The sequence below is a fragment of the Euleptes europaea genome, chromosome 9, assembly GCF_029931775.1.
Source record: "Euleptes europaea isolate rEulEur1 chromosome 9, rEulEur1.hap1, whole genome shotgun sequence".
NCBI lineage: Eukaryota > Metazoa > Chordata > Lepidosauria > Squamata > Sphaerodactylidae > Euleptes > Euleptes europaea.
This window is the reverse complement of record NC_079320.1, coordinates 51,088,090-51,106,583: the sequence shown is the minus strand read 5'-3', so window position 1 is coordinate 51,106,583 and position 18,494 is coordinate 51,088,090. Positions and strand designations below refer to the sequence as shown.

Sequence of the window (18,494 nt, the reverse complement as noted above, 5' to 3'; positions counted from 1 at the left end):
GGCTCGACATCACTTCATGTTCACCTGGAAATTACATAATGGTGTCAACAAGATGGCACCCATTATGTCCCTTCACCCTAGTCTCTTGCTGGGTGCCAGATGCCAGCTTGCAACACTAATCATAAGGGCAAAGCAAAGGCAATGAGTTGGATCCTACAACTCGATTCTGCTAATAGTGGAGTTTTCCTCCCATGCAAGGAGCTTTCTACTGGTAGAAGAAACTCATACACATATGTATACCACCAAACCTCCTGAACAAAGTTCTTAGGGAGGGGCTGTGGCTCAGTGGTAGAGCATCTGTTTGGCTTGCAGAAGGTCCCAGGTTAAATCCCCAGCATCTCCAGTTAAAGGGACTAGGCAAGTAGGTGATGTGAAAGACCTCTACCTGAGACCCTGGACAGCTGCTGCCAGTCTGAGTAGACATTATTGACTTTGATGGACCAAGGGTCTTATTCAGTATAAGGCAGCTTCATGTGTTCATGGAATATCAATGCAGAAGGAAGATCTGAATGTATTTCTACCTCAAAACACATACAAAACTGACTTGTTAAGGTAAATGGGGGAAATCTCACAGAAGGAGTTTTACATCAATATAGAGAAGGAGAGTGTGTGGGGAGAAACAGAATACTGGGAGGTCTACCACATGTTCAGGGAATAGATTTATTTATCCATTTTGGCATGATTTAAACATGACTGTTTTAAACAATAATTTGGACATGTCACATAATGCATGGATATTGCCTAATATTCTTAGGTTTTCCTATTATTAATACTCTCCAGATCCTTGTAGAATATTTTTCTAGGCAACAAAAAACCTTATTGTTCAGAACTGGCAACAATTGCATACCTTGCAGTTAATAACATCTTGCCATATTTGAAAGATACATCTTAATTTGTTTCTAAGAGGCAGCCAGCACTGAATTTCCCAGAGACCACTTTGAACATGTTTTGGCATGGAGCACATTATGTACTGGGGAAAACTCATAACGTCTTTGCATTATACTGCTCAACAGTGTTAATTTGGGAATGAGAAATTGTAAGGTCCTACAGGACACTTCCTGCCAAAAGGCTCTTCTGCTGGTTACCTGAAAGGTAGGCCAAGATGCAAAAATGAAATATACTGCATGGCTATGAGAAGCCATACTATACTGGCAGTAGAGCTGCGGGTGGGGGGGGGGATGAGCAAGAAAACTAGGGGAAGGTTAGTTTGGCCCCGACTCTGCAACCAGACTGCCTGTATATCCTACATTGCATTCATTTATTTATGCAGACAATTTTTATGCTGACTTTTCATTCAGTCAGCAAGAAGCAGCTTACAGAGTAAAACATAATAAGGACACACACCATAAAAGTTGTAATGATTCATGAACAGCATTAAACTTCCAGTATTAAAAGGCCAGCAAGAACATAAAACAGCCTAAAACATACAACACCTTAAAATGAGTCTCATAAAACATTTCTTACTAGGAGCAGACTGTAAAAACCACATTGACAGATTAGTCCCTTAATTAAAAGCCTGCATAAAAAGACATGTTTTGGCCCGACACCTAAAAGTAAGGTTGCCAGGTCCCTCTTCATCACTGGCAGGAAGTTTTTTGGGCAGAGCCTGAGGAGGGCAGGGTTTGGGAAGGGGACGGACTTCAGTGCCATAGAGTCCAATGGCCAAAGCTGCCATTTTCTCCACGTCAACTGATCTCTATCAGCATATCAGTTGTAATAGCAGGAGATCTCCAGCTAGTACCTGGAAATTGGCAACCCAACCTAAAAGAGAGTAGGATTGGTGCCAGACAAGACTCAATGAGAGGGTCATTCCACAGGTGAGGTGCAACCACTGACAGAGCCTCTCTCTGGTGGCCACCCACCTCACCTCTGAAGCAGGGCACAGAGGGCTTGTGTTGAAGATCTTATCTGGTGGGCTGGACAGTAGGAGAGGAGGTAGCCCTTCAAGTACCATGACCCCAGCGGTAAGAACCAGCATTCTGAATTGTGCCTGGAAATAAATGAGCAGCTAGTGTACATCTTTCAGCAAAGGGGTAATACTGTCCCCATATCCTGCCCTTACACTAGCCTGACTGCCACATATTGAACAAGCTAAAGTTTATGGTATCAGAGAACAGCTGCAGTCTTTACCTGGGACAGAAGACTGACAGAGGAACACAGAGTAAACAAAACCTGAAAGGAGAGGAAGCTCAAGGAACTCTTAGAAGCCTAGCTGTTGCCATCACAATTCACATATCACTGCTGTAGCAGCAAAGAAGATGCTTGGAACTCAGTCTGTAGGGATGTATTTATGTTCCTTCTTTAGACAATTTATATGTTGCTTCTCCAAAAACCTGCTTGACGTGACCTGCTCAAGGCAAATGTGAGTCTAACCTAGCTGGACAGCCAGTGTGGTATAAAAGTAATAGTGAACTAGGACATCTGGAGTGCAAATCCCTATGAACCCAGCTTTATCTGTTGTGAGGATAAAGCTGGACACGTTGATCCATTAGTGGCCTGAGGAGGAAAAGTAGGATACAAATGGAATAGACAGAACACAATCTGGTTCTCCAGATTAGAGTCCACCGCTCTTTAACCACTACACCATGCCATACCAACTGAACATGAATTATGGTAGTGGTGGATTCTTTGGAATGCTGACAGGCATGCCCTACCACACAATAACACATCCTGGGCGACATCTCTGACAGATGTTCAAACAATCTCTCTTATGAAGAAATGACAATATATGAATTATACATAGAGCTGATGATCTAAATAAATACATACTCAAACAAATTAAAGACTACTTCAGGATAAAAGTAATTAAGTGTTGACAAACAAGTATGGATTCCAAGACTATTAGTGCTACTCTAAGTAGAGTTAGACCTTTCTAAATCCCTCATTTTCCCTTGATTTAGAAAGGTGTAATTCTCTTTAGGATGACATTGTATTAAATGAATGATAACTATGGAATCGTTTGTCTTCATAGTTCTGGAAATTGGTCAGAATTTAGATATATCAGCTTCCTACTCTATAAATATGGAGCAGCCATTTATATATTAAAACAGGGAAAAGACAGCACAATCTTAAGAACACTTTCCTGGGAGTAAGTCCCATTGGATGGACCGTAGTGGAATTTTGAGTAGACTTGCTTAGGATTGCTCTCTTAATCACGCAAAACATACTTTGAGCATTCAAACATTTCTGTACCACGGAAATTGCACAATCTTGACTGCAGGAAAAGTAGCCAAAGGCTGAAGTCCAGTGCTCTTTGCCCCAAGTCTGCTTCAGATGAGTAACTTTTTTTGGTAAATCTTTTCGCCTCCAGCCAACATTGCCTTTTAAAGGATTGAGTGCAGCTGCAAAGACGATGTCATATTACTCAAAGGTATTGCTAATGGGGAAACAGTGCTGTTAAAATGATGAAAAGATTTTGTGTGGAATTTTACTTCAGTGAAGTATCGTGACAAAACATAACCCAAGCATGGGTGGGGATGTAGCTAAGAGCAATTTGTAGACTCTTGACATTGCTGTCATGGTGAAACGCCTCTCTACTGTGAGAACATAACATATTTGGGATGAGTTTAATTACACTTATACTAGACAGCCATTCTTTTACTTACATGTGAATAAAGACAAAAGGCATATGGATTTTATGATTGCACACATTAATTAAAATATTATTCAAAATGATGTAAACAAAAAGCTATTATGATAGCTGTCAGTATTCCTAAATTGAATGCATTTTTCCATATCTTTCTTATGAGTAGAAGCCATGCCTTGGATTATAAACAGATGTCCTTATTCAATGGGAAAACATGAACAAAAAGGGACCTTTAGTTGTTTTTCAGAAGTGCCACTACTAAAGCTTCCATTCTTCTGGTTGTTTCATGCAAGGATCTACAAAGCAGCTTTAAAAACTTATTTAGAAAACACATGGACAATTGGCCTATCTGCAGGTGGTTCCTACCCCATGATTGCCTGAAGTGTGACTGCTACAGTTAGAACACAAGAACATAAGAAGAGCCCTGCTGGATCAGACCAGTGGTCCATCTAGTCCAGCACCCTGTCTCACACAGTGGCCAACTAGTTAGATATAGGACAGGATACAGCCAGCATTTCCACTGGTAAAAAAGGGAGGAGGTTTCTTTCCGCGAAGGATAATGAGGTCTGTGTGAATAAAGTCCTCGCAGGATGGGGGCTACAATAATGAGAATTAGGTCAGACATACTGAAAAAGCTGGCGGGATCCAATCCTGAGTATATTCTGAATGATCTGATTCTGGTATTTAATAGGGGGTGGCTATGATTTAGCTTTAAAATGCACAAACCACTAATGGCTCAGTAAAAGTTATTGTCTCATTTACTTGCTCCACTAGATAGACAGCAATGAAATCCCGTTGAAGAAGAGTTGGTTTGTACCCCAATTTTCTCTACCTTTAAAGAGACTCAAAGGCTGAGTTTGGAGAACTGTGACTAGCCCAAGGTCACCCAGCAGGCTGCATGTGGCAGAGTGGGGAAACCAGCCCAGTTCATCAGATTAGGGCCTGCTGGGGATCAAACTTGGTTCTCCAGATTAGAGTCCACCACTCTTAACCACTACACCAAACTACTAACAAACTTTCAAGATGGCAACAAGAGGATTTCCAATTTCCCTTAGAGATGGTGATACACTAATCATGGGATTTGGCAACCATGCAATATACTACCAGGAGCTGGCTGGGAAGTAAAAGTAGCCCTGGAGCAAGCCAAGCTGATTGGTCCCTGTGGCACTACAACCCAGCACTTCAAGGGGCACTGAGCTTTGCAGTGCAAACAATGGGTATTAGCTCACCTGTTGCTCTCTCCTGAAAACTGGCAGCAGTATGGGAAAAGATAATTGCTGAATCGACACCAGTTACCATTGCTGAGGAAGGGCCAAGTGGCCCGTGAGGCTCTGGCAGAGTAACTAAGGCTTGGCTCTATTTGCTCCTGACCCCCAGTGGCCTTCTAGGGCAGTGGCCCACCAGGGAATTTCCCTGTAAAATACATGGCCAGTCCACCCCATATGCTACAATGAGCACTTTCCACACACATGGCACTATCTTCATAAGGAAAAGAGTCTGCACTAAGTTTGCAGCCACTGTAGCGTAGTTCACTACTATGGTTCAGTGGCTACAGTGTCAGACTAAGACTGGGGAGTCCCAGGTCCATATCCCTACACAGTCTTGAAGCTCAGTGCGCAGCCTCAGGCCGGTCACTCTCTCTCAGACTGACCTCTGCTCGCATCATTGTTGAGAGGACCAAATGGAGCAGGAGAGCCATGTTTTCTCCTTTGAGCAACTTGGAGAATGGGTGGGATAAAATAGATAGTTTTGCAACTCAAGTCCTCCCTCCTTTGGGGAAGGACCGTAGCTCAGTGGTAGAGCATCTGCTTGGCATGCGGAATGTCCCAGGTTCAATCCCCAGCAACTCCAGTTAGAGGGACTAGGCAAGTAGGTGATGTGAAAGACCTCTGTTTGAGACCCTGGAGAGCCGCTGCCGGTCTGAGTAGACAATACTGACTTTGATGGATTAAGGGTCTGATTCAGTATAAGGCAGCTTCATGTGTTCATGTGTTCCTTCTTCAAGACTGTAAGGGCTAGCACAGAGAATGCGGCTATTCTGTGGCTAGAGTGTCATGTTGAGATCTGGGAGAGCCAGGATTGAATCCTGACTGTGCCGAGGAGGCTTTCTGGCTGACCTTGGACCAGTCTCACACTCTCAGCTCTCCAGTCTACCTCACAGCTTTGTTGTGAAAAAGAGGGGAAAGCAGTGTCATCCCCTGTGGGTCCCCATTAGGAAGAAAGGAGGTATATAAATGAAGTAAGTAAATAAATATTTTGTTTTTCATAGTGTGGGGCTCAGTTTGGGCTTCAGAGGGCTACAAGAAAGAACAACAGAGCTACATTTAAAGCTGTGACAGCAGAAGGGATTTGTGGCAACACCTGGATAATTATTTGTGGTGGTAGCAAAAAGCTTTGTGAGGACATGTCATTTGGAAGATGAATGGGACAATACGAAAATATTAACAGACTGTTGATCTGAACAACAAAACCTACACATGCTTAGGTTTATTTTTATTTTTTTATAAAAACATTTATTAATGCCAGTGTAAGGTCAGAGTAAGGAAACAAAAACTAAGCTGAGTAGCAACAAATGCCAAATTATATCAAAATATGTCTTTTAAATGAGCGCAATATTTCATTAGCTCTTGGTTCATTATTGAAGTCCTCTTTATCTGCTTATGAATCTTTTAAAGAAAGTTGCTACAGTCAATCTGGATTCTGGTAGAACTTGGCACATGAAGAACAATTTACTTGCCCATCCATACACAACACATCTCGCTCTCGGAAAGCATTCATTCATACATGATGAAATGATGCATATACATTGTGGCTAAAGCCATGTACGGCCTAAAGCGCATACGGTAATTCATCCTAAAAGTAATATATGTCTACACTGGTAGTAAGTCCACTGTATTTACAAGTGATGATCTTACTCTGTAGATGGGAATTTGCTTGAGGATCACTTTTGTGAACACATGTTTAAAATGTTCAAGTTGTCAAGTTCTTTATCAAATCTGATGTATCTACAGGAAGATCTGTTGTTTGATCATGTGCAAGAATTCTAAGGCAATAGTAGTAGTTGTTCCACAGGGCTAGTGCTGCCGTTGCAACGATCTTTTTTTTCACATGCTCAGAAAGTCTCTTCTTCTTAAAACGCAGTCAGGCATAGTGAGACATTCATGATCTGCAGGTTGTTGGCTCAAAGGTCTAAAACATCCTGTTTTTTTGTTTGTTTTTTAAAATAGTTCGTGGAATAGCACCATAGAAATTGCCACCACAAAAGTCTTGTTTCCAGAAAGCAAGCTTCTCTCCTCCTTTCAACTGCCTGGTCTTTTGGAAACCACTTTCTCTTTCGTTTTTGACTCTAAAATAAAAGATAATAAGCTCATTCACAAATATTTTCAAGGAAATGCAGATTAGCAGCTCATTACAACTGGAATGAAATCCGTTAAGTGGCGTTTTGGATTATTCTGATCCTGATTATTTCTTTCGCTCACTAGACAAAGGACTGCAGCAGTCATGCAAAGTTCCACTCCGCGGTCAAGACTCTCCGTGTGAAATTTAAGAGGTTGGCAGATACAGAGTCCTTCTGCAATAAGAATCCCAGTATTTTCAGTCCCAAACCGTGTCCATATTCAGGATGGAATAATAATGATGACAAACACAAAAAAAGCTGCAGACATTCCGGTATGTTGCTACAGACAAAACTTTCTAAAGGTCGAATGATTGTGCAGATGTAGTATTCCAGTTTTCAATACATTAAATATGCTGATGGGATAGAAGAGTGACAAGAACAGAACACTCTCTCGTCTTGTACAAACTGTATCCTGGAAATGCAGCAAAACAATCAGAGCAATAAAGATACACGGACAGTATTTTGAGTGCATGACCTGCAGAAGGTGGGTTTTCCCTCCATCCTCCTGGATACCAGACAATTGTCAAAAGGAAGAACGCTCTGCAGGGTCACTTCACCTGAATCTGAGTGGCTGAGTATGCAGGCAACAATGACTCTTGTCAAACTGTCATCAAAGCTCTCGTGGTCTCCCTGGAAACATGCAGTACTCCTTGACCAGCTGTTTAGGAAAGCCACACATGGAGACCACACGTCATCACTAGAAGGTCTTTCCCTCTAAATTAGAAACAGTATTTAACAGTGAGATGCTTTGGGGTGCATGAGTTCTTCCTCAGTTTGTGTTTGATGACAACGTCAGTTTTTTTTTTAAAAAAGACACCCCTCTTTCTCCATAACATTTCTCTCTGTGTCTCTTTTTATGGTGATCTAAGGGATCGTGTGTTATTTTTTGGTGTGAACGTTATCCTGACGTTTTATACTTCGGTATCGTATATGGAATCCTTTCTTGTTGATTGTATCATCCGTGTGAAAATGGAGTAGGATAGTGTCGCCTGCTGAGTAAACTTCTTCAGGCGGCTGTGGAAACAAACAGCAAGTTTACTGAAATCGCTCTTGTGAAACTGCACTTAGGAAGGTTTCAACAATTACTGGGTTCACCAATGGGTTGGATCCAGCCAACTTTTCTGCTGCTGAAATAGGAAGCCAGAGTACCACAGGACCACCCAAAAATGCTATACTGGAGATCATGGGGCTGCATGTTTAAAAAGTTATGTGGGATGTGGGCTGTTATCAATCAATCAAATTTAATTTCGATACAATATCAGCTCTGAATAAAAATCGAAGTTAGGTTAAAATAATAAAAGTTGATGGTTCTGGGAGGGATGATTTGAAGAAGAGGAGGAAAGATCTTCTATGGGGAAAGGTTTTCAGTCAGCCGTTTACGAATCACGTGGGCTGTTATAAGCAGGAGAACTGGGAAAACTGAGTTTAGAAGCTGGCTGGATCCAGCCCAATGTGATAAGTACTTTTTACTTTCTTAACTACAGAGCCCACTGAAACTTGTCCCACCATCCACGGCAAACAAATATTGCAAACTGGGTATTCTGATACACGGCCAGCATAAACATACTCTGAGATGGGGCCTCCGCCAGGGCCCAGAGCTTCTAGCAGAGCCCTCTGCTGCTGACCCACCGCCTGTCATTCATTCACAAGCCCTCCACCACACTCCACCGCCCGAGCTCCCACTTCCCCAAACTGATGGGGAAATGCATGGGGATGGCAGCTCCAGCAGCAGCACTACCAGCTGCATGCAGACAGTGCTGTCAGGACAAGTGCGGGTGGAGGGAGGACTTGCAAGCAGGGGAAGGATGCACAGTCAGGTGTGGGGACATGCAGGTTGGTGGCTGGAAACGGAAACATGAGGGAGGCCTGGGGGTGGGCAGACAGGGTCCCCTGGGCACGATCTGCTCAGCCCCCGTCCAAAAATCCCCACACAGAACTAGCACTGTTTTGATCTAAGGCTCAGGTAAGAACGTGTCCAGAGGAGGGCAACAAAGATGGTGAGGGGTCTGGAGACCCAAGTTCTATGAGGAAAGGTTGAAGGAGCTGGGTATGTTTAGCCTGAAAAGGAGAAGACGGAGAGGGGATATGATAACCATCTTAAAGTACTTGAAGGGCTATAGAGGATGGTGCCGAATTGTTTTCTGTTGCCCCAAAAGGTCGGACCAGAATCAGTGGGTTAAAATTAAATCAGAAGAGTTTCCATCTAGGCATTAGGAAGAATTTTCTAACAGAGCAGTTCCTCAGTGGAACAGGCTTCCTCGGGAGGTGGTGAGCTCTCCTTCTCTGGAGGTTTTTAAGAAGAGGTTAGATGGCCATCTGTTAGCAATGCTGATTCTGTGACCTTAGGCATATGATGAAAAGGAGGGCATCTTGGCCATCTTCTGGGCACTGGGGTTGTGAGGGGGAGGTGGTTGTGAATTTCCTGTATTGTGCAGGGGGTTGGACTAGATGACCCTGGTGGTCCCTTCCAACTCTATGATTTTAAGATGATAAGGGGAGTTCTTGTTTTTTTACTTTGTTCTTCATTTCTATTTCCTCATCCCAAAGCAGCCTGTGGAGAAAAGGGCAAGTGGGACTACATAATCCTTTCTGTTCCTAAAAACGTTCAGCTAAAAATCAGACACTCTCAAGCTGCTTTTTCCCTCCCAAGATAAAGATATAAGGAAGATAGAGGGATATTTGTTCACAAGACATTCTCTATCTTACTGTTCTCTGTATTGATCTTCAACATGATTCCAATTTGCCGCCCTTCTATTGAACAGGAACTTGCCTTCATTTTTAATTATTATCCTTCCCTATAGATTAGAAACCCCGATCTTTTTAGCATCCTGTTTGAGGGTGCTTCTATTTGGCCTGAATGACTCTTGCCACTTTTTTCAGAAGTCTTTCCTGAGCTAGCATAACTGTCTATCCTTGTTCATCCACATCCTGGAACTGAATGATCTGACAGCTTCTCCCACTTGGGGGAGGACCTTGCAAAGATATGTTCACAGTTCAACTGTTTAGGTGCACGCCAGAGTTCAATGTGTTGAGTTACCCACATGGCCTAGGGCATGTGCAGCACTCATAGAATCATAGAGTTGGAAGAGACCACAAGGGTCATCTAGTCCAACCCCCTGCACAATGCAGGAATCTCACAACTACCCCCCGCACTAGTGACCCCTACTACATGCGCAGAAGATGGCCAAGATGCATTCCCTCTCATCATCTGCTTAAAGTTATAAAATCAGCATTGCTGACAGATGGCCATCTAACCTCTTCTTAAAAACCTCCAGGGAAGGAGAGCTTATCACCTTCTGAGGAAGCCTATGCCACTGAGGAACTACTCTGTTAGAAAATTCTTCCTAATGTCTAGATGGAAACTCTTTTAGTTTAATTTCAACCGGTTATTTCTGGTCTGACCCTCTGGGGCAACAGAAAACAACTCGGCACCCTCCTCTATGTGGCAGCCCTTCAAGTACTTGAAGATGGTTATCATATCCCCTCTCAGTCTTCTCACTCAACCCCATCTGTGGGGGGGGGGGAATGTTATTTCCTCGCCATAGTTATCCTGTAGAAAAGTTTTCCAATTGATATAAAGGAGCAAAGTTCCTTTTCAGAATCCCTGCTACAGTGGGAAACTCTAGCGCTTAACCTTTTGATGACACCAAGGTTATCCTCTAAAAAAATGTTCTATGTTTTTAAAAACTATATTCAGAATATACACACATGTATATGAATACACCTTTCACTCCGTATTGCACTGCACAGAAGGGTTTCAAAAGAAATCTGGGATATGATGTTTGTACATGTGTGTTGGGAGTCTACTAATTAGTGAAAAGCAACAAGCGGTGCTTGAAATTTGGCTGTCTCTCTTACACATCTCAAGGATTACAGCTCTTGTATTCCGGAGTTCTAATAACTGCAAGAATTACAAGATTACGTACCCCCGATCCACAAAACCGACCAAGCCTCAGAGCAGCTGTATCATGGCCATCGAAAAGTTCTAAGTAGTCATAACCACAGTCTGCCTCTTCTTCCACCTCAAAAGTTTGAAAAGTCAATTCTATCCGATAGCCACGGTCCGTCGCTATTAGCCACTCACAGTCCGCTTGAACTGGATAGTTGTTATCGCCAAACTGAGCATGAGAGTAGAGGTCTCTTGTTTTGCTTTCTGCTTTCAGACGACCACCACACTCTGTGCAAAGTGGAGAAGGAAAACAAAGATCTATCTGATTTAATTTATTGCATAGCATTTGCAACAAAAAAATTAGACCCACCACTAGAGGTCAGTATGAACCAAGAAAAGGACACTCAATCAGGTAAGAAAATATTTGTGACTAGAAAGAAAAAAAGACTAAAATATAGTCATTGGCTTTTTAATGAAATACTTTTGAGGAATGATAATAAGTCTGTAGTGTGCTTCCGGTAACGAAGCTCTGTATTTCATTTTCATTTAAAAACGTCATTAATGAAAACAAGGACATTATTTTGGGACCTGTAGTGTGTGTAGCTTGGAAGCCTTTTCTCTGTACTGAAGCATCAGAAATAAAGCGAAGGAACATTTGATTTCCTGTGGCGACAAGAGGATCCGGTATCTTATTTCCACACAAACGTCCAAGAATTGGTGATTTTTCCGTTTCTCCATCAAACACCTCCAGATGGTCATAAGCACATTCCTGATGTTGTTCTATTTCAAACTCATTAAAAATCTGAAAAGTAACCACGACACAAATCATGTGGGTCATGCATGTCCAGAACATCAGGACAGGCAACTTTTCTAGCCAAATGTGAGAAAAAAAAATCCCTACTTGTTAAGGGGTTGGTAGATCAGCAAACTAAAGGATGGGAGAAAGAGAGACCAGGCTTCGACACGCTGAGCAGAAGCTGCGCTCCAGTGGTGCTGCTAGCACCTCAGTGGCTCACCACAGTCCCTCATCTAGAGCAGTAGCCCTCCATGCTGAGCAAAATGCCTTGCTGGGCTTTGCCCATAGGCAAGAGTTTGTTTACTCCTGCTCTAGAGTATGAACTGGGGCCCAGTTAGGGTTACCAGGTCCCTCTTTGCTACTAGCGGGAGGTTTAGGGGGCAGAGCCTGAGGAGGGCGGGGCTTGGGGAGGGGAGGGACTTCAATGCCATAGAGTCCAATGGCCAAAGCGGCCATTTTCTCCAGGGGAACTGATCTCTATCGTCTGGAGATCTATTGTAATAGCAGGAGATCTCCGGGTACGACCTGGAGGTTAGCAACCCTAGGCCTAGTTATTCTCCTTGTAAACATCTCTGATCTGTGAACCACTTGTTGGCTGCAAAAGTGATAACAGACGGTGGGTACAATTCACCCCACAACGTTCCTATGCAAGCCCTGTGCCTTACAAAGAAACGTTTGCCACAGAAGCTGAAGAGTGGCAGCCCTTGAGTAGATTCCTCTCTCAGTGGTTTTGAGAGCTGCCAATTTATGTGTTCACACTGAAGGGATCAAGGCTTTCCTTCCCCATAACTAGCCATGGCAGAAGGAAGCAAATCTGGAAAATATCAATGTTCCACTGAATTCATTCTTCTAATTCGCAGGATCATCTCATGTTTCTCAGAGCATGTGGAATACACTAAGTGGGGAATGAAGGCTTCTGGAACAGCTGTGAGCTATATTGTGAGTTTATTTACTTTCCACATCAACTTTATAAAGATGCAAGATATTTTATAAAAATGTGGTTTGCTCATTCCCACTCCATCCAATATGTATGAGCTTACCAAAATGAATCTGCGTGTGTGAAAAAATGAACTCAGCTTCACAAAATGCTGCATAAAACAAGTTTTATGACTGCAGTTGTACAGCTATTTAAGGAAACAGCTAAATAAAAGCACAACTATGGTACAAAGCTGTACTTAAAAACAAGATGTGACAATAAATAAAGGGGGGGGGAAATGCTTACCAAGAAAGAATGGTAAAAACTGCAAATTTCACTCTCTCTTTTGTTCCATTGCACTGGAGCCTTTAATCTGAACTCTTGGGGAGATGGGTAGCTCTCCTGAATGTGCATTTATAAGTATGGATTTTAGAGTGAAGTCACCACTGAAGATGGTTTCGAGTAACCACTGAACACAGTTATAATATAAACAGAACAAAATCCAAAGGTGGGAGTTTTATCTGCTCATTTGGTTTGGGTAACTGGAAGTTACCTCCCAAAAAGTTGGTAGTATCAGTTTAAAGCCTCTCTCTTTCTCTCTCACTGTTCGGACTCAAGTCTCTCACTGTTCGGACTCAAGTCTGGCACACACAAAAAAGCCACAAGTTTGATTCCTCAATAATTTCCCCTTGTTCCTCCCTGTCCTAACCAAAGTCTGATTTAAATGTGATCCTGGCAAGACAAGGAGTGTTCATGTGCAAAACAGCCAAGCGTGCTTGGCTCGAATGCCAGAGTCCCTCAGGGGCATTTTGCTGGTGTGCTAAATAAACACACATAGGTACTTTTTGCACAGGCTACAGCACAGTTTCAAGGAGACCCTGAGCAAAGCCCTGCCAACATTACTTTTAAAACTGGGCCAAAATACCAGCCAGAGAAAGGGGAAGGATTCCTGGGAACTTGCTAGCAAAAGCAATCTGAAAGTGTACAGAGGCAATATGTAAAAGGAACTAAACCAGACAGGAGAGTCAAACACCACTGCAAAACAAAAAACAGCCTTACAATAAAGCGCCTCTAATCTACTGAATCTCTCGTGGCAGCCAGCCAAGGTACAATGTGATGCCACTTGATATTAACAGCTGTCCTCAAGGAACTGCATGTAGCTCAAGTGCTGATGTTTGGAAGTGGAAAGAGAATAGTCAGAAGAAGCACAACGTGCTGCAAGCTGAAACTCTGATAACTTTTCCCAAATTATTTTGGATTTCTTGGAGGGAGATTAGCCATCCTTAATAACAGAAGCAGCTGGACAGCAATCCCAGTTGCTACCTATAAATGTTTTTTAAGCATACTGTTTTCATTTGGGCCAGTATGGTTTTATTTTGCCCCCAGATGATCCCATGGGCATATTAAAAACTTATGAGAAGATGGTTAAACACAGGATTGAATCCATTCAAATGGAAAATTAGACTCTGTTCTACAGAAGAATAATTTCTGCCCTTTTGCATTTTAAATTTTGGCCATGGATTTGCTTTTTCTCAAGGAACATTACATGGCATTGTGCTGAGGGCAGTCATTGAAAGGCCATTTGAAGATATTCTCATATTGTCTGAAGAGCATGTTTGATTTAGGAGCATACTGTTTGGAACTGATATTATAATGATTAAAAGCTTTTTCTAAGCATCACCCTATATATTTTACTGTGTCTCGTATGCCTCCATCACAATTTGTTAGATAATCTCCTGAAAGCACATTCCTGAGCTTTAGGGGCGAAAGCCCTTAGGACGCCAGGAAGGCGCTGCGCTGGCGTTAGGATCCCCTGTGCCGGCGTTCGGGCTACTTACGCTGGCATTAGTGGCCCCAACGCCAGCAGGGAGGCCCAGACGCTGGTCTATGGGCGCTGTGCTGCCCCGGGTGTAAAGGCCTGTGCCGGTGTTCTGGGGGGCATTCTGGCGTCTCGGGAGGCATTCTTGGGGTGGCTGGTGGGGGGGAAGGAGCTGTTGTTAGGCAGCCTCCTGTTCTCTTTCCCACTGGCTATGCTGGCAGCGAGGAGAGCGAGGCTGTGCCTGCTTTTTATGAGGCAAAAAGCCCCACTTAAAATTTAAAAAGCCTTCAAAAGTTTTTTTTAAAAAAGTTTTTGGCGCCGGGGAAACAGGTTAGAAGGCTCCCCAGTGGCACCTCCTCCCCACTGTTCCCACGCCGAAAGCTCAGGAATGCACTGTAAGACTCATTCAGCTGCAGAGGACATTCCCTAATAATATTTAAGTTACTTACTATTTTGACTCTGTGTCCCGGTGTGGCACTGATTTCCCATGTACATTCCTTCCTGCTCGGGTACTTGTCCGGCCAGTTAGGGCTTGTGATAATTCCACTTGGACTATGGATCTTCTGTTCACACTCGGCTGCACCAATAATTGATAGATAGCATCAGTCTGGATGAAAATGTATGATATCATGTAGCCAGACAAGGAAGCTATTTTCTTGCTCTTCCATTGAAAGGGTTGTCCAGCAGCTAATTCAGGGCTAATCACCTTTTTAGTCTTCACTATTATGATAATCAGTTATGACAAACTGATTACAATGGATGTTCGACAATAATCTGTTGTCCTAGTGTTGTTTGGTATTTACTTTTATGGATGTTTGTACTATGAATCACATAAATCCTTCCCATACCGATAATGCATTTTACAACATCAAAGAGCTTATAGTGCAATCCTAAAAACACTTTCCTGGGAGTAAGCCCCAAGTAGATTATCAGTAGGTCTGTTTAGGATTGCTCTCTTAACACTATAATTCTGAGTAGATTTATAGGCCATTCATGCATGGGAGGTTTTGCGTTGGATTTGCTGCCCTCTAGATGCACATTTTCTCCATCCAAATTCTCAAAACTCAACAAGCCCCCATGCAGAGTTTTGAGAATTTGGATGGGGAAAATGTGCATCTAGAGAGCAGAAAATCCAAGGCAAAACCTCCCATGCATATATGGCCTATAGCCTTCTAAATCAATGAGCTTAGACGGGTGTCACTTTGCTTAGAACTGTGCTGCCAGCCCCTCACCCGTTCCAAGTGTGCTGCTCTAACATACTGCCATTTTTTACCTTCTTTGCAGTCATGTTTGTTTTCATGTAGCACAAATCCATTGCGGCACTGACACACATAGCTTCCGACAGTGTTGATGCATTCATGCTGGCAGCCTCCGTTGTCCTTAGAGCATTCGTCCTTGTCTAAAAGATACACGAAACTTTTATTGTGAGCTGCACATCTACTCCCAGGGCTCAGAAAGAGGCATGGAAGTGTTTTGTTACATTCATGTCCAGAAGCGGGGAAAACTAAGGCACACTCACTTTATCCTGTTCAGCATAACAATATAATTGTACCTTAATGATACCCATTCATTGTTTTGCCTGCAACCTTGTGAAATGGAAGAATGCCAAGGAGTCTATTTCTCAAGGATACAAAACAACAACGTGTCAGCGTAGTAAATCGCTGCCAAATTTTAATTCTGAAACTAATTTTCTTGCTTTCAACAATGTCTCCCCGGCAGTTCAGAGTGTTGCAAAGATCTGCGCCACTCCTGCGCAGTTTGTGACCCAGTCAAACAGCTCACCTCAGGGGCTCCACTTGGCTTTAAGGGCCACAAGTTGTGCAGGTTCGAGCAGATACACAACAATTTAGGCATAACAAGGTTTCAAGTGCGGCACATGCTGGTATTTTAACAACCCCCCACACATGCACATTATACTTAATTGGGCCTCCCTCTTCATCAAGACACTGATGAATATACTTTGAGCATAACAAATCTGGATATAGCATGGCACATTGAAAAGGAAAACGTATTATTCAAGTAACACAGAGAAGAAATAGATGTTATGTATGGCAAGGAAACATACTACACCATAGGCAGTCCAGTTAACTGAATAGTAATCCTCTAAAAGAGCTTTTAGTGTGTTAGATACAAAGCAGGGTGAGGGTTGGAGTAACATGAGCTATACTGGAATCAAAATTCATTTGTAAGGAGAAAAACCAAACTAGATCCACAGGCGGTCATTCCAGCAAGATGCGCCGGATGCTGCCATTCAGCTGCTGTCTTTAGGTGGGGCTGATCCATTCAATCAAAACTGGCCAGATTTATTCCTGACACAAATTCTTAATGCTACACAAGATGTTAGTTCAATAAGAGAGATCTTGTTGGTTGTATCAGAGGGATATAGATTAACAGCCCATTCCTGAGCTGACGGCGTGCGGAGTGGGTGGGAAAGAGGCACAGCGACGCCTCTTCCTAAGCCGACTCGCGCATGCCACGGGAAAATAAAAAGCCTTTTCAAGGCTTTTAGCCCCGTTGAAAACAGCGAGGCTGCGTCTGCTCAAAAGCAGGAAAGAAACAGGCAAATGACAGAGAGTGGCTCAGGGAATGAAGAACTGTTAAGTATTTCTCCTTCTCAAAGCAAATAGTTTAGAAAACAGTAAGGTCTTCTCTGTTCCACCCAAATACCTGAAAGAGAACATTTATATATGCGTGTTCAGTAAGAAAAAACATACAACCTGTTAAGTCCGCTAAAAAACTTATGTTTTATACAGAGGAGCCTTTAATGACTACTTCAGAATTAACAGTGCATTCCTAAAAGGGGGGGAATGCTCTTAGGAGCTGGCGTGACCCCTATGCTGGCATCCGTGCCAGTTATGCTGTGCAAACTGGCACGGACGCTGGTGTAGGGGCATTTACGCTGCCCCCCCTGGACTGTGGTAGCAGTGTGGCCCTCAGACACTGGCGCAGCCTCTCACCAGCATTCTCCCAGCACAAGTCGCTGTGCCAGCATCCTGGGAGGTGTTCCCGGGGCTTTCTGGGTGGCATTGGGAACACCCCCTAATGAAAAGGCGTTGCTGCACCACCATTTTTGGTGGTGCACCATTGCTGTTTGCTATGGGGCCTTTCCCCCCATTTTCGGGTTTTTTAAAAATAAAACCCTTTCTCTCCCCCCCCCCCAGCCACTGCGGGTTTCAGGAATGGGCTGTCAGTGTTGCACAACAATCAAAGGACCAAAAGTGAAACTACAACAGAGTTTGCCACTGACAGACGGGTGCTGCAACAGACGTTTTATCTACATTTTTATAAACCAGTGTAGACTTTCCATCGTGTGCGTTTCAGACTGAAAATCTAAAGGAAAAAATTAGTGTAGATTAGTTAGAGAAACAAATGTTTTGCTGAGTAAATGCAAAACATTTGTTGCGCTCCCAGATGGAAATCAGTCTCCCACTTCTGAATGGATGCTTTGTGTATTTTTCTGCCAATACTCATAACAAAGAAAGATCCATTCTCTCTCGACAATATGTTAGAGTTTAACTATTCACAGGACGTATGGTCGTACCTCTGATACCCTCAGAGACCGACAGTCTGTGAATTATACGTACTCGGCCAGAAGGAGCAACCTGTATCAAGTCCTTGCATGATTCAAAAACAAAAATTTTCTCTTTGCAGGAAGCTCGTTTGTCTGTGGGGGGAAAAAATGCACCAAGATGGCACCAAACATAAGTAAGTGCTCCAACTTCAGTTTGCTTATGGGCTTGAAATGATAACTTTCCACCTCTTTTCACGTTAAATGATAACTTTTCATTCTTATCTCCTCTGCCAATACACAATTACACAAGATAACAAGAAAATGAAATTATTTTCACTATAGAACAAAACTAGTGGCCTATCTTAGAGATCCTAGAAAGTATGACCCTAATTTAAATAATGCAAAATTACACAAACCTGAGAACTGAGCATAGTGTATGGAACATAATATATTGCTGCTGGAAATCTAAGCTGCTATATTTTATTTTCAATATATCGATAAAATAGTTGTTAATGAAATAAAATAATTATATAATCTTTGAATATAAAATCATTTTGCCTGGTGTTCTAAGGCTACCATT

General features: G+C 42.8%; 1 protein-coding gene across 1 annotated transcript in view; it reads right to left on the bottom strand.

Annotated features, from left to right (window-relative positions):
• Positions 1-7,798: 7,798 nt before the first annotated feature.
• Positions 7,799-18,494, bottom strand: part of TLL1 (tolloid like 1) — a 154,803-nt gene continuing 144,107 nt past the window's right edge. Inside the window, exons 17-21 of the mRNA XM_056855332.1 lie at positions 15,677-15,802; positions 14,853-14,980; positions 11,461-11,674; positions 10,910-11,160; positions 7,799-7,997 (exon numbers count right to left, since the gene is read on the bottom strand). Of these exons, the coding sequence (XP_056711310.1) occupies positions 7,863-7,997; positions 10,910-11,160; positions 11,461-11,674; positions 14,853-14,980; positions 15,677-15,802 (854 nt within the window). The 3' untranslated portion in view covers positions 7,799-7,862. The remainder of the gene's footprint in view (positions 7,998-10,909; positions 11,161-11,460; positions 11,675-14,852; positions 14,981-15,676; positions 15,803-18,494) is intronic.